This window comes from Polistes canadensis, unplaced genomic scaffold, assembly GCF_001313835.1.
Source record: "Polistes canadensis isolate GaletaPanama2010 unplaced genomic scaffold, ASM131383v1 scaffold_177, whole genome shotgun sequence".
NCBI classification, from domain to species: domain Eukaryota; kingdom Metazoa; phylum Arthropoda; class Insecta; order Hymenoptera; family Vespidae; genus Polistes; species Polistes canadensis.
In genome coordinates, this window is record NW_014569724.1 from 203131 (window position 1) to 217032 (window position 13902).

Below are 13902 nucleotides of genomic sequence, written 5' to 3' on the forward strand. Positions count from 1 at the left end.
ACTATTGCCGCGAGCTAAACTTCGTAACTGTTTGCCAACTTTTCCCTTTCGTTCTCTATCTCTCTATTTCTTTTTTTTTTTCTTTTTTTTGGGTTTCTTTCTCCTCCTTTTCTTCTTTCTTTATTTATTTCTATCTTTCTTCTTTACTACCTCTTGTTACATATGCAAACCGGATCTCTTAGTTCTCGGACAATGTTAGCGATGCGATAAAAGCTGGTACACGCTCGATCTAACGTTTTCGATTATATTATTATACTTCGAGATACCTACTTTTGTTTTTTTTTAAATAACTATACTTTTTTTTATTAAAACATCGTCACATCGACAAATTACCTCGATAAAGAAGACAGAAAAAAATGTTGAAAAATAGTAGAACCAAGTCGCGGTAGTTGGGGGCGTTCATTAAAAGGAGAATTGCCGCGAATTCGCTAATAAAGAAAAGAAGGGCACTAACTACTACTACCCACCTTTGGTTTGCTTGGAATTATTAAACGGTAGCTTTAACGTCGCGTAATGGTTCTCTAAGTAATGTAATACCGTGATAGATCCGTAAAAGAGCCTTGCGGCGTTATAACGAGATTATTAAGCTTCGTCATGCGCGAGAGGCATGCTTCTTTAACGAGTCGCACAGACGGTATTCATTGCTCGTCATTCAAAAGGAATGACGTTATGTATGTATATATGCGTGTATGTGTGTCTACATATCTTACTATGTTGGCTGTTAACTTCGTAGAAATCAAAAGACTCTGATCGAAGGTTAAGATTATTCGATATGCGCGTTCGTAAACGATTTAATAAAGTAACTCTCAATGTTTCCAAGAAACTTTTATTTTCATTTGTAAATTTCCTTAACGTTATACTTATATATCAAATCTAAAAGTCAAAATCGTCAATTTACTTTCTCAGTTACATTTGTCGGGAAAATTTCTTACATTTTTCTTTTCTCTTTGTTACACGTAAATAATTAATTTTTACCTGTTAGCGTATAAAAATTGGCAACGTACCATGTGAATTAATGGGTTTTATAGTTTTAATTCGAGAGTAAAATTTAAACGTACAAAACGTTACTTTCGGAGAAACCATTTCTCGAGAACTATCTTTCGAAGTAGTTTCTCTTCTATGAACTGTTTCCAACAATGAAGAAAATAAGAGAGAAAGAGAAAGAGAGAGAGAGAGAGAGAGAAAGTGCAATCGTATTTGAAACAACAAGTAGAGTTTGGATTAGGACTATTACAACTTTAGAATTTCTTCCGGTTAATCTTTGAACAACTGTGTGACGATGTAGCAAGAATTGTTATGAGAAAAGAGAAAGAGAGAGAGAGAGAAAGAGAGAGAAAAGAGAAAGAAAGAGATCGTTAAATCGTGCGAGTAATACTAATTCGAATTAGAAAGACAAATTGAAGTACTCCAGCTTATCGTAGTAACTTTAAGTAACCAATTAACTTCATATACACGCACATGTGCACACACAGAAACACAAACACATACGTGCGCGCGTAGAGACATGTAAACGTTAACGAACGACTCAGTAGACATAGTAGAGCATAATTAATAACGATACTTGACTAATTCAAGCGTAAACGATCGAGAAGTTGAACGAAAATCTCTGACACGAATCTTATTCACCATTGGGCGGTGGTAATAACGTTCTTCTCGTTCATTTCGCGAAAAACATTGTTCGCCCTGAAGCGGTTAATTCCCAGATAGGGAATTTAAACGGGTAAACAAGTGCACTTACATTAGATGTACTATAGAAACTCGCGACAAAGCTTTTACTTTGATGTGATGGATTTTAATATGCCTTTTCATATTTTTCTTTTTTATATTCTTCTTTTTTTTTTTTTCATTTCTACAATCCACTTCTTTTGACAACGATTCGTACCCCCTTTTTTTGTTTGTTATTCATTTATTTATTTATTTATTCATTTATTTTGTTTAAAACGAATCTCTTTATTTTCTTATCGTTTATCGTATCGCATCGCGTGCTCTAAAGAAAACAAAAAAAAAAGAAAGAAAGGGCGGAACGAGGAAAAGATATCCATGTATTATTTTATGCACGTGGTATATACACGCACGCAGGGCCCCAGGGCGAGAAGGGAGAGCTGGGTCCGACAGGACCACCCGGTCTGACCGGCGAGAAGGGTGCCCGGGGAAAGCAAGGGAAGAGGGTAAGCTTCAACGAGGTCCTCCGACCAAAATGACACAGTACAGTATCTAATCGTACATGTACATATTCTATATACATATATATATATATATATATAATATATATTTATATATAATACGATCCTTGATAATACATCTCCTCGATATATCCGATTTGTCACCAAAGAAGAAAAAAAAAAAGAATAAAAATCTATCTGAACCATTCACTACTTTCCCACTCACTCACACACTTATTCTCATATTCCTCCACCTTCTTCCTCCTCCTCTTCTTCTTCTTCTTCTTCTTCGATAGAATCTTTGATCATCCCGGATCAAGCAGATAAAATCGAAAAAGTATCCCCCCGTCCCTCCCTCTTATTACCATCATCCACCTTCTCTATCCCGCAACTATGTGTGGCATGTTGTGCTGCATGTCGTAGAGCAAACAAATTCTGCTAGATTTATGATTAAAAAATTAAAAAAAAGAAAAAACAAAAATTAAAAATAAACCAAGGGGCGATGCATGGATCGGGGGAGGGGAGGGGAATAGAAAATCGTCGTAGAGAGAAGGAAAGTTCGAGTAATCTATTTTTTTCTTTTCTTTTTCTCTATCATCTATCCACCAGCCGTCTATTTCTTTATTTTTTTCCTTTCACACTTATTTACGTTCTTCTCTCCCTTTTTTTTCTTTCCTTCTTCTTCTTCATCCTCTTCCTCTTTTCTGCTCTACTTCCCATTTACATCAGAAGACCACAAAAGTCTAACCCCGAATATTTTTCTCTTTTTTTCTTCTTCCTTCATTCTTTTCCACTTACGAAGAAGTGTCTGGGAAGTCTTGTAAACGCGTTCAATGTCCCGTAGGAAAGGTACTATTACTACTACTACTAACCCCCCACCGCCCCCATAACCCCCCTCTCCCTCTTTCTCCCTCACTCATTCGAGTACCTTGTACATTGTTCAAATTTTCTCCAACATAGTCGTCGTTCTTCCTATCCATCCTTCCATCCATCTACCCATCCATCCATCTTGCTATCGTATTCTACAGAGATATCTACGATCTAGCCCTTCCCGTTAGAATATATCCGTCGAATCTGTCGACTTCGCACAGTACGTTCACACTATTCCTTTTCCCCCTTCGTTTCTCTTTTCTTCACGTCACTTCTTTTCTCTTCTCTTCTTTTTAATACTACTTGACCGATCGCGTTCCTTCACATACATTTTTCACGAGTCGTAGTCGTAGCAAAAGAACGTGACGACACGGATGCGACTCGGGGAACATGTCAAGAACGTTTTTCTAATGCCTTTTCATACCCCCCATCCGTCCGTCAGATATTTTTTTCTTCCTAGTCGAGATACTATACCGATGGATATATATATATATTCCAATCGGAAAACTACCATCCATCGAACATTTTCCAACTTTATTCGTTCAAAACTTTAATTTTCATTTTATACTTTCTCATCTATTTACATTTTCTTCTCTATTTCCTACGACTAGCACGTAAGCATTACGCATGGCTTTTATTATTCCTTTATTTTGTTAATTTTTTGTTTTGTTTTCTTTTCTTTTTGTTTTTTATTCGAAGAAAAGAAACACCGGGCAAGCACGCAATAACATGAGCGCATGACACGAGAATTATAACGCACGACCACACGTCACTTTGCATTTTTTTTCGATAAACGAGAAGAAGGATCTTTGTGCACTCTGAAAGATTATTTTTTATCTTTTTTTGAGTCACATCTGGACGATCGACGAACGAACGAACAAACGTGAAATTGATTATTTCGACGACTGAGAGACATTGTTTTCTTTTTATGTTCCTTTCCCATTTTGCGTCCGTTTACACAATTGTGAAAATCAAATCATTATAATACGAGGCATTTTTTTTTTTTCATAAATATCTTTCGCCGATCATTTGAATTATTAAATAATATTCTTGTATTATTATTATTATTATTATTATTATTATTATTATTTTCGAACGTTTAAATACGTTTGTCAAGATTGTAATCTATTTAATAGAGTTAACGTTAAATAACATCGTAATCTGTACGATATATTTTATCGATTATTGTCTCATCCTATTACAACGAGCTCTTCAACACATCGGCGAATATATCCTCGATTCATAGCTCAGTGATTATTTAATTACCGTGGTTTACGTGTGTATTGATTACTACAAAGGACAGTAATATAATTCGATGTAAATACGAGAGAGAAAGAGAGAGAGAGAAAGAGAGAAATATACGCGTCCGCGACGGGATTAATTGATTTCGATTGGTCTGTTTGAAACAGTGTTGCGTGTTAATTGTAAAACCTCGTTTGCCGTATGTTTTGAAGCAATTTCTTCAGAATTTTTCGCGATAAAAAACGTATAAATTCGTATGAAAATTCGTAGGAAAAATGATTGGACCGTTTTACTTCGAACGAACATACAAATACATAAATACTCTGTAAGTCGACGGAAATAGAAAATTTCGTGAACTTTCTCTCTCTCTTTTTAACTGGAACGTTTCTAACGACGGAAATAGAATATATTTTGAACTTTGCGAGGTCAATTTTACCGGCGAAAGATAACGTATCCAATTTGACGAATTTTCTATATTTTTATCTCTCTCTCTCTCTATATATATATATATATATAGATAAAATATACGAGCATACAAATATTTATTCGTCGTAGTTTTTCGTTTGCTATAGTTGAAATCTCGTCGTCGTCGTCTCGCAGTCGCCTATTTGCAAATAATATATGATATAATATTTTCTAAGTAAACTAATTTTTCAAATCTTATGATTTTCTTCCGCGTATCTCGTTCTTCTTCTCGTTCGTCCAGATCTTCGGGCATCTTCATACGATATATAAATATATGCATACACGAAAAACAAATACCGCGAAACGTACGATCAAACAAAACGTCGATTCGTATACATAGAATAATTGTATAAAATATTATATAAAACCCTAAATGGAAAAAAGAAAGTAATATATAAAATTAATATGATCAAAAATCAAACGAAATATAATATAATATAAGATACGATAAAAAAAAGAAAAATAATGTGTATAAAATGAAAGAAAGTATATGGATAAATAAGAGACTAAAATAAGAGTGTGACGGAAAGCGATAATGAAGGAAGGAAAAGGAAAAAAAGTAAAATTAGGGGTTGGGGAGGAGTTATAAGAGAAAAGAGCAAAGAAAAAAGACGTTGGTGGCAGCAAATAACACGTTCGTACATGTGTATATGTACAGGTATCGTATATATACATGTATATATATATATAATATATTATTGGGTTCTCGAGAGTTCCTCGGGTCTCACTCTTTGGTTTTACTCCTACCGTGTCGTTTCATCTTGAAAGACAACAACGACAAAGACGACGACGACAAATACAAAGACGACGTTGACAAAATAATACGAAGAAGACAACGACGACGACAATTTTAGGATATTTTTTATTCGACGGTTGTGTCTTTGTTTCAAACATATTTATATATATATCCTATATATCTATATCTATATATATATCTATCTATATATATTTATTTTATATATATATAAATACATCATATATATGTATATATATAGCTACACCTTGGCTACCAAGGGCAACACTAATTCTCTTCTAGCGGATGCAGCCAAATTACACACCTGCGCACTAAAACCCTGTAACCACGCCTAAGTAAGAGCTACTCGACTCACGCGCTACCGTTTAGAGCGGCTCCATACGCTGTTAATGTCTAACAACCCGTAAGTATTTATCCTCATAGAAAAGTCCTCTCGAAAATAAAACAAAATACGAGAAATACCTGTAATTATTTCATTAATACGATATCAATTTGTCACATACCACATTTTCTTTCGCTAAGATTTTTATTTCCGTGAAACAGAGTGAACTCGCACGAGTGAACTTTGTTCTTTCGTGTAAAAGGAGGAGAAATCCGTCGAAAGAAAAAAAATAAAGGAAAGGAAACGCTCGTTTTCGTGTAATAATTATCAAGCTTTTAAGTATAATCGAGATGTCCTTGACCCGCTTTTTTTTCCCCCAACCGAGATCTCGTTTCTCATGATCGTTCTTTTAGTCGGTTTCGATTTACAAAGATCTGGCGTAATCAAAGAGATGATAGAGTTCGGTTTTAATTACGCGTTAAAAGGGGTCCTTTTTCTTTGAATAAAAGAAATAAGAAATAAATAGCGAAAGGAAAAGTAGTAATGCTTGACAAGTCGGTCGATTGGCACCGAATTAAACATTGAATCTTCTTTAACTTATATTATATCGCGTTAATTACTTTTTACAAAATAATTATTATAATATTATAGTAGTTTTTGTTATTGTTGTTGTTGTTGTTGGCGTAGTTGTTGTACGTAGCTTGTGTAACTAATTTGTGTTTACGTAGCTAGTAACACCCACTACTTCTCCCCCCGTATGTCGGTTTTGATTCACTAATCACTAATATCTACTACTACTACTACTTCTACCACTACTACTACTACTACATTACTACTCTACTACTACTCTACTACTACTCTACTACTACTGCTACTACGGCTTGAGGCTGTCGCAACATTATCGAGCGGCGAGTTAGCGATATATCTGCGAATTTCGTGTAAGTATTGAAACTCACGAAGACAGTATGTGTAGCTTATATATTATATAGTGTACGTATATTATAACAATATATTACACAAACGCACACGTTGTTGTTGTTGTTGTAGTTGTTTAAATAATATTAATAATATTTTAATATCTTTTTTTTATTTGTTTCTTTTTCTATCAACTTTGTCACTCGATCTTTCATTTGGGACTTTCTCTCTCTCTCTCTCTCTCTCTCTCTCTCTCTCTCTTTTTCTATCTACCTTTCTCTCTATTTTTCTTACAAACCCGCTCATTTCAATGTTTCTTCTATCTAATCCCGATATCTTTATTATATATTTTCATTTTAAATATAATATAATACTTATAATAAATCGCGTCGAAAATATTTTTAACATTTATTATTCTAACAAACGTGATATAACGAATCGTTATAATATATTATCGAAATGAGAACTAGGACAGAAATACGCTTGATTATTATTTCAGCTTTCTCTCGAATCACTACATTGACTATGTAATTTAGAAATTATTCTATTCAAATTAATGTATATCAGATATAATGTAAAGATGAGAGGGAGAGAGAGAGAGAGAGAGAGAGAGAGAGAGAGAGAGAGAGAGAAAGAAAATTATGCTAAACCCTAATTTTTGTACTAAATTTCTACCCACTAATAAACATATCCTAAACTCGAAACGCATGGGGGTGTTAATAGGAATATTTTCGTTGTCTACGTACCTTAATAAACTTGTTTTTGTATTGTATCGTAGATTACGTGTTATCGTTAGTTGGTAGTAGTTTTGAATAATTATGTCAAATGATCGAACGATTTTGGTAGTCCCCCGTTTAACAATAAATACTAATTTCATCAATCCGAATAAAACAATAACAGCATTCAATTATAATATCCAAACCAAAATCGATCGACTGATTTTGTTGTTCGTGTAGTATCGAGATGATTCCATCCCATCCTCTGAACCTTCCTCTTTCAAATGAAAAAAAAAAACAAAGATAGAAATTAAAACAATTATAAAAAGAAAAAAACAAAAACAAAAAATGAAAAGGAGAGAGTGTTTTAACAACGCTTCGCAGTAAATAAAAAAAATAAATCGACATTAAAGATTATAACGGAGGACCTGGTTGGATCTGACCTTGCAGTATCATTATTATAGGGTTTCAAGGGTGAGAGCGGTATTACATTGGCGAGGGGTCCGCCCGGCCCACTGGGTCCAAAGGGTGAAAGGGGTTACCGAGGCGAAAAGGGCGCCAAGGGAGTCCAGGGCTCGGCAGGTAGATTACAACGTGGCCATTCTACCGAAAAAACAAAGACGAAATTTCGGGGAAATATATGACGAAAACAAAAACAAAAAAATACGAAAAATAAAATGTTACGAAAAGTAATGCCCACCAGAGAGAATTATATTATATCCCTGAAACCCCAACCCCCTTATAAACCTTTCGTCTTATCGGAAATAAATTATAGATATAAATGCGTTGATTTTATTCTTTCGTCTTTTATTCCGACACAGTAAATCAGTTATATTACTTCCTTTATATAATTTGAAAATCTTATAAGCGAGATATCATTCATATCACTTTTGTTTTTTTTCCCCTCTACCCCCTTTTTTATTCTCATTAATTTCCTCGGTTATTATTTATCTTTCTGAAGATATTCTCTTCTTCCTATTTTCTTTTTCTTCTCTTTTTCTTCTTCTTCTTTTTATTTTTATTTTATTTCATCGTCGTAAAAGTAATTTCATAAACTCTTGGAGAAGAGTATTTTCTTCTGTTATTTTTCATCGCGCGTCTCCCTCTTTAAATCATAATTAATTGACAGGAAGTTCTTCGGAAAGTCTCTGCAATAGGACAGGGGAGGAGGGTAGAAGAGGAAAAAAGAAAAAAGGGAAAAGAAGAAATTTATAGTAATATATATTTGGAATCGTAAAATATTGATTTTGCAAAAGGGAATAGATCATTTTTGTGATCTATTATTAACGGTGGTTGGGAGAAAAAAAGTGCGAGAAATGTACGGACGCGTACATATAGCCACCCCCATCTCCCCCCACCCCGGATCTCTCTCTGCGTCGTCCATTAATCGCGGCGCGATTTAATCTGATCTTGGGATGTTGAGCGGTTCACCGATTGAACGATTACTCTTTGCTTTTAGGACCTAAAGGTGAACAAGGATCTCAGGGTCCACCAGGATTTAATGGAACCGACGGGGAAGCTGGTATACAAGGTCCGCCAGGATTACCGGTACGTGAATTCCATTCCAATTTTATTCCTGATTCTCTCCTTTGTTTTTTTTGTTTTTGTTTAATCCTAATACAAATTTCAAACATAAATAACACGAATTTTTTGTATACGCAAAGTTTGTCGGAAAAATCCTCATACGAATTTATCCTCATTTATATGTGTATAAAGATAAATAAAAAAAAAAATAAAACACGAAAGCAAAAAATGATGATGAAGCTTTCAAACGTCATGCAGAAAATAACATTTGTAAAAATGCAGGGGCTGCATAAACGCGCATAAATAAATATTTGCTTTCGGTTCACGTTCGTGTACTTATATTTGTAACAATTTTCAAGATAGATAAGAGAAACATTTTTACGACAACTAAAGAAAATATATAAACAACTATAGCGTTATCCGACTTTTGCGAGGAGTATCTTTACGGAACTTTATCTCGCATCTCATGCGTTATCCGGTAGCAGACGTATAATGTCTCGTAAGCGTTATCATATGTACGCCGGTGACAAGTGATTTACTACAGGTAAAACGATCTCGTTTGTCTCTGATTTACAGGGCCTATCCGGACCCAAAGGTGAGAAAGGCGAGTACGGTGATATCGGACCACCTGGGCTCATGGGACCTCCAGGTTTGCCTGGTCCACCGGTACGTAAATCAAACTATTGTTTTATTTCAACATATTTATACGTATTACTTTAGTATTTCTATGTATTCATTTACGCATAAATGATAATCGAAAATCTATGTCGTTAACGTAATATCGTAAACGTTCTCTCTCTTTCTTTTTCTATTTCTCGATGAACAGGGTTATCCAGGGTTGAAGGGAGACAAGGGTGAAAAGGGCGAATCGGTGAGTTGATGATTTCAACACACACACGCATATTATTATTATTATTATATTTATTATAAATGTCGTTGAGAGAGATGATGATAGGTTTGTTGGTTATCCTGATCGATCTTATTTTATCGATCGGCGATGGCTAAAAGTGAGTTTTCCGTACTCACCCCACAAGCCTGTTCTCGAACGACCACCACCACTCCTCCCCGCCCCGTTTTCCAACGATCTGACGATAAAATAAATTTCTTTTCATGGCGGGACATCGGCGGGCTTCTCTTCCACCGACAGAAGTACAAAAAGTTGAGAAGAAGGCAGGTACGTGAAAAAGTAGACAGCCCTATTCGTCTTCCCCTCTTCTTCTTCCTTTTTTTCCTTTTCTACTTACGATCTAACGCGAAAAAAAACCCCAACGCAAACGATCTTAGAACGATCGGCCATCCGATATCATCCAACGTTCTTATCCTTCTCGTCTTCTATCCTTCCGAGCATTAATCTTTATCGAGAGACTCGTCGAAACGATTTAAATACCTTCAAACGTCTTCCTTTCTTTTTATCTTTTTTTTTTTACAGGGTGACGGCACATTCGAAGTCAACGCGGGCGAAGTGGTAAACCCCATTTTATATTTTTATTCTCCTCCATTTGTTTGTTTTTCTTTTAAATGTCTCTTTTTAATTAACATAATCTGGAAAAAAATGGAAAAGTAAATTGTTCTAGAGATTTTTTTCTGTTAAATTCTTCATTTAAGAAAGAAAATATTATAATCAAAAATGTGTTGAATCATAAGAAAAATACCGTGTAAGTAATATCAATTTGATATATATCTTTTGTAAACGTAATTGATAGATTATGGGACCCCCCGGACCACCTGGACCAGCCGGTACTCCTGGATTGCAAGGTCCACCTGGTATCAAGGGAGACAGAGGGCACGACGGCGCCAAGGGTGATCCTGTCAGTAAACTTGTCAACATTTTTAAAGCCTCCAGAGTTTTCTCTTTAGAGAGGAGAACCGAATAGAGTATTTCTCACAAAGTTCACGAGCTTTATTTCAAGTTTTAACGTATATAATACAATTTAAGGATTCGAATTTTCTTAAAAGTACTTTTAACTTTTTGAAAAAAAGGAATCAAATCTTGTGGGTTGTTTTTTTTTTTTTTATCATTTTTATTAGCAAAAATCGGTTCAAAGAAAAAAGAACGAAACGAAACGTAAACGAAAGAAGAGAAAAAATCAAAAGTAGTAACACAAGTATTCTATTCGATGATTCTCACGCTTTTTTCTTTTTTTTTCTCCTATTGCAGGGAGAGAAAGGTGCCAAAGGAGATCCTGGTCCGATGGGATTACCCGTACGTATTTTCTCTCAAGATTATGTCCCTAGCTTAGGTAGGTTTTTACTCTATCGCGTTATATATATACATAAAAAAAAGCAATAAAAAAAAAAAAAAAGAAAAAGCGAAGGGACCCAAGTTAGAGGATGAAGTGGACACGACACGAAAAGATTTTCAAACTCCAACGGTCACGAAAAGAAAATAGATTCTCCTCGTCCTTCTTTTTCTTCTTCTTCTTCTTCTTCTTCTGCTTAAGAAACTTAATCTTGTGGAAATTCTTGAGAGAAAGGATCGAGAGAGAGAAAAGAAAAAAAAAGGAAGCCAAAAAGAGAAAAAGGAAGGAAAGAAAAAAAAGGAGAAATGTATCGAAATGGGATTGTGGTAAAAAGTAGGAGGGAGGGTTGACTTCGATCTTTGCTAATGCAGTCGTTAGTCAGGTAATACCACCCGATGGTATTATTAACGATTGGATTTTATGTTGGCCGAAGGAAGTTTACACGGAAAAAGAGGTATATAATAATATACTTTAGGTACTACCCATTGGTATATAGGAAAAGGTGTAGAGATCGTATAATGCATGATAAATAATACATGAGAGAAATAGGATAGGCGAGATACGATATTTTCTTATTCTCATTCTCTCTCATTCTATCTATCTATCTATCTTTCTATCCCTTTTCTTTACATGATTGCATTCCATTGTTTCCTATTTTCTTTATCCTTCTCTTCCATTTCTATTTCTGTTTCTGTTGTCTGTCAGTCTGACGTAAAGGTAGAAGGACGACGGTCGGGGTAACATTGTCGTTCGATTTATCCAGAAACATCACCGTCATGCGAGTCTCTTTATTTGCAGGGCCCCATGGGACTGAGAGGAGAGTCCGGAAAGCCCGGAGATTCCGGGAAACCTGGCGCCATGGTAAGAACGCGGACGTCTCGCTCCTAATCGGTCATCGTTAATTGGCCTCGCCTGTGAATCCTTTATAGGAAAATTCAAAAAAGAGAGAGAGAAAGAGAGAGAGTATTGTGTCTGATTCTTCTCTCTCTCTCTCTCTCTCTCGCTCTTTCTCTCTCTTCTCTGTCACTCACTTTCTTACGTTCTCTCTCTCTCTCTCTCTCTCTCTTTTTTTTATCTCTCTCTCTCTCTCTCTCTCTCTCCATCTCTAAAGAAAGAAAGAATGAAAGAAAGAAAGTAAAAAGAGAATTAAAAAAAATATGTCAAAGAGAAGGGATAAAAAATATGAGATACCAGGACGAAACAACCAGGAAAAGAAAAGAGACAGGAAAAAAAATTCATTAACCAATTAACTAACTACTAACGACGACAAAGGAGAAAACAAGGGATAGAAAAATTTGAAAAAAAATTTGTCGAGGAGGAGGAGGAGCAACATCACACATTACTTACGTTGTTGCTTCATGCAAAATAGATCTATAAAGTGAAAAAGAAAAAGATAAAAAAAGAAAATATATATATATAAAAGTATATCGATAATAATTGGTGAACTCCTTTTACTACGAACTTACGAGGTATCGTCGTACCCCCTCGAGTTGCTCCTATCCATTCACATAAATCGAACCTTCTACTTCTTCTACTTCTTCTTCTTCTTCTTCTTCTTCTTCTTCTTCTTGTCATTTTTGCCTTTGATGTTGTACACAAAAGAAGGGGAAAAAAGGGTTGAGTAAGATCTACTAGGGTTTTGCCGATGACGACGAGAATTAACGTGACGAAACGGAAGTACTCGAGTGAGGTCATCGAAATCGTTTCCTTCGAATTCTATACACATATACACATCATATATACACGTACACGTACACGTATACGTACACATAGAGAAACACACACACATATTTATATGTTTATTATGTATATGTGGATAGAATGTTTCTTGCGAGAGAATGAGCGCGCACATCAACAGAGCCATATCGCTAATATTAATGGATAAGACTTGTTTGGCAACCACCACCACCACCATCACCAACCACTCGCCCCCCAAAGTCGTTCGATATCAAAACACGCAAACGCCAACCTGACAATTTCCATTTTCGAGGTGTTGTTCCTTCCATTCAATAAAGGAAGAACAATTCGGAGAGAGAAAGATGCATTACCACGTAGGAAATGCACTTTCCTAGTAGATATTATACGTATATATAATATACATTGAAAGTATATTACATATACTAAATCACCAACTATGGCAGAATTCCCCGTTTTAATCGTGCCAATGTACGTGGTGTCGTCCGTACTTTGATCGATCAAATTTATTGTCGATGTTGGTTGAATTATTATTATTATTAAAACGAGGATGGCTATTATTTGGTCTTCCAATAAAAAAAAAAAAAACGTATGACGATTTTGAAAATGTTCCAATTTTATAGATATGTCTACGTACTTAACGAATACAATAAAATAAACATACATACGCAAATATATTTACACGCACGCACACGCATATACATACGTTTGTCTCGATTGTTGGGTGACAATTTTTCGGTCATTCGTTTTACACACACGCACACAACTTTTTTGTCCGTCCTACGAATTGCATACACACCAGATTATACGTACACGTATATATTCGTAGGTTTCGTTTAAATTAGTTTATTTCTTATATTCGTATTTATTTCTCTTTGTTCTTTTGTATTTTTTTTCTCGTCAAAACGCAATCTATTTAATACGTTTAGTTTCTTAAAAAACAAGATTTTTAATAATAAATCGTAGAGGAAAAATCTCTCGGAAATAACTTATCCCG

At 35.1% G+C, this 13902-nt stretch overlaps 1 protein-coding gene across 11 annotated transcripts in view; it reads left to right on the forward strand.

Annotated features, from left to right (window-relative positions):
* LOC106789318 (collagen alpha chain CG42342) overlaps window positions 1–13902 on the forward strand; it is a 115265-nt gene that overhangs the window by 92818 nt on the left and 8545 nt on the right. For 10 of the 11 annotated variants that reach the window (XM_014753423.1, XM_014753420.1, XM_014753418.1 and 7 more), the window contains 10 exons: window positions 2080–2168; window positions 7911–8028; window positions 8906–8994; window positions 9547–9636; window positions 9797–9841; window positions 10118–10144; window positions 10400–10435; window positions 10674–10778; window positions 11129–11173; window positions 12009–12071. In XM_014753423.1, coding sequence (XP_014608909.1) covers window positions 2080–2168; window positions 7911–8028; window positions 8906–8994; window positions 9547–9636; window positions 9797–9841; window positions 10118–10144; window positions 10400–10435; window positions 10674–10778; window positions 11129–11173; window positions 12009–12071 — 707 coding nt within the window. The remainder of the gene's footprint in view (window positions 1–2079; window positions 2169–7910; window positions 8029–8905; window positions 8995–9546; window positions 9637–9796; window positions 9842–10117; window positions 10145–10399; window positions 10436–10673; window positions 10779–11128; window positions 11174–12008; window positions 12072–13902) is intronic. The other variant, XM_014753428.1, reaches the window with a different exon arrangement.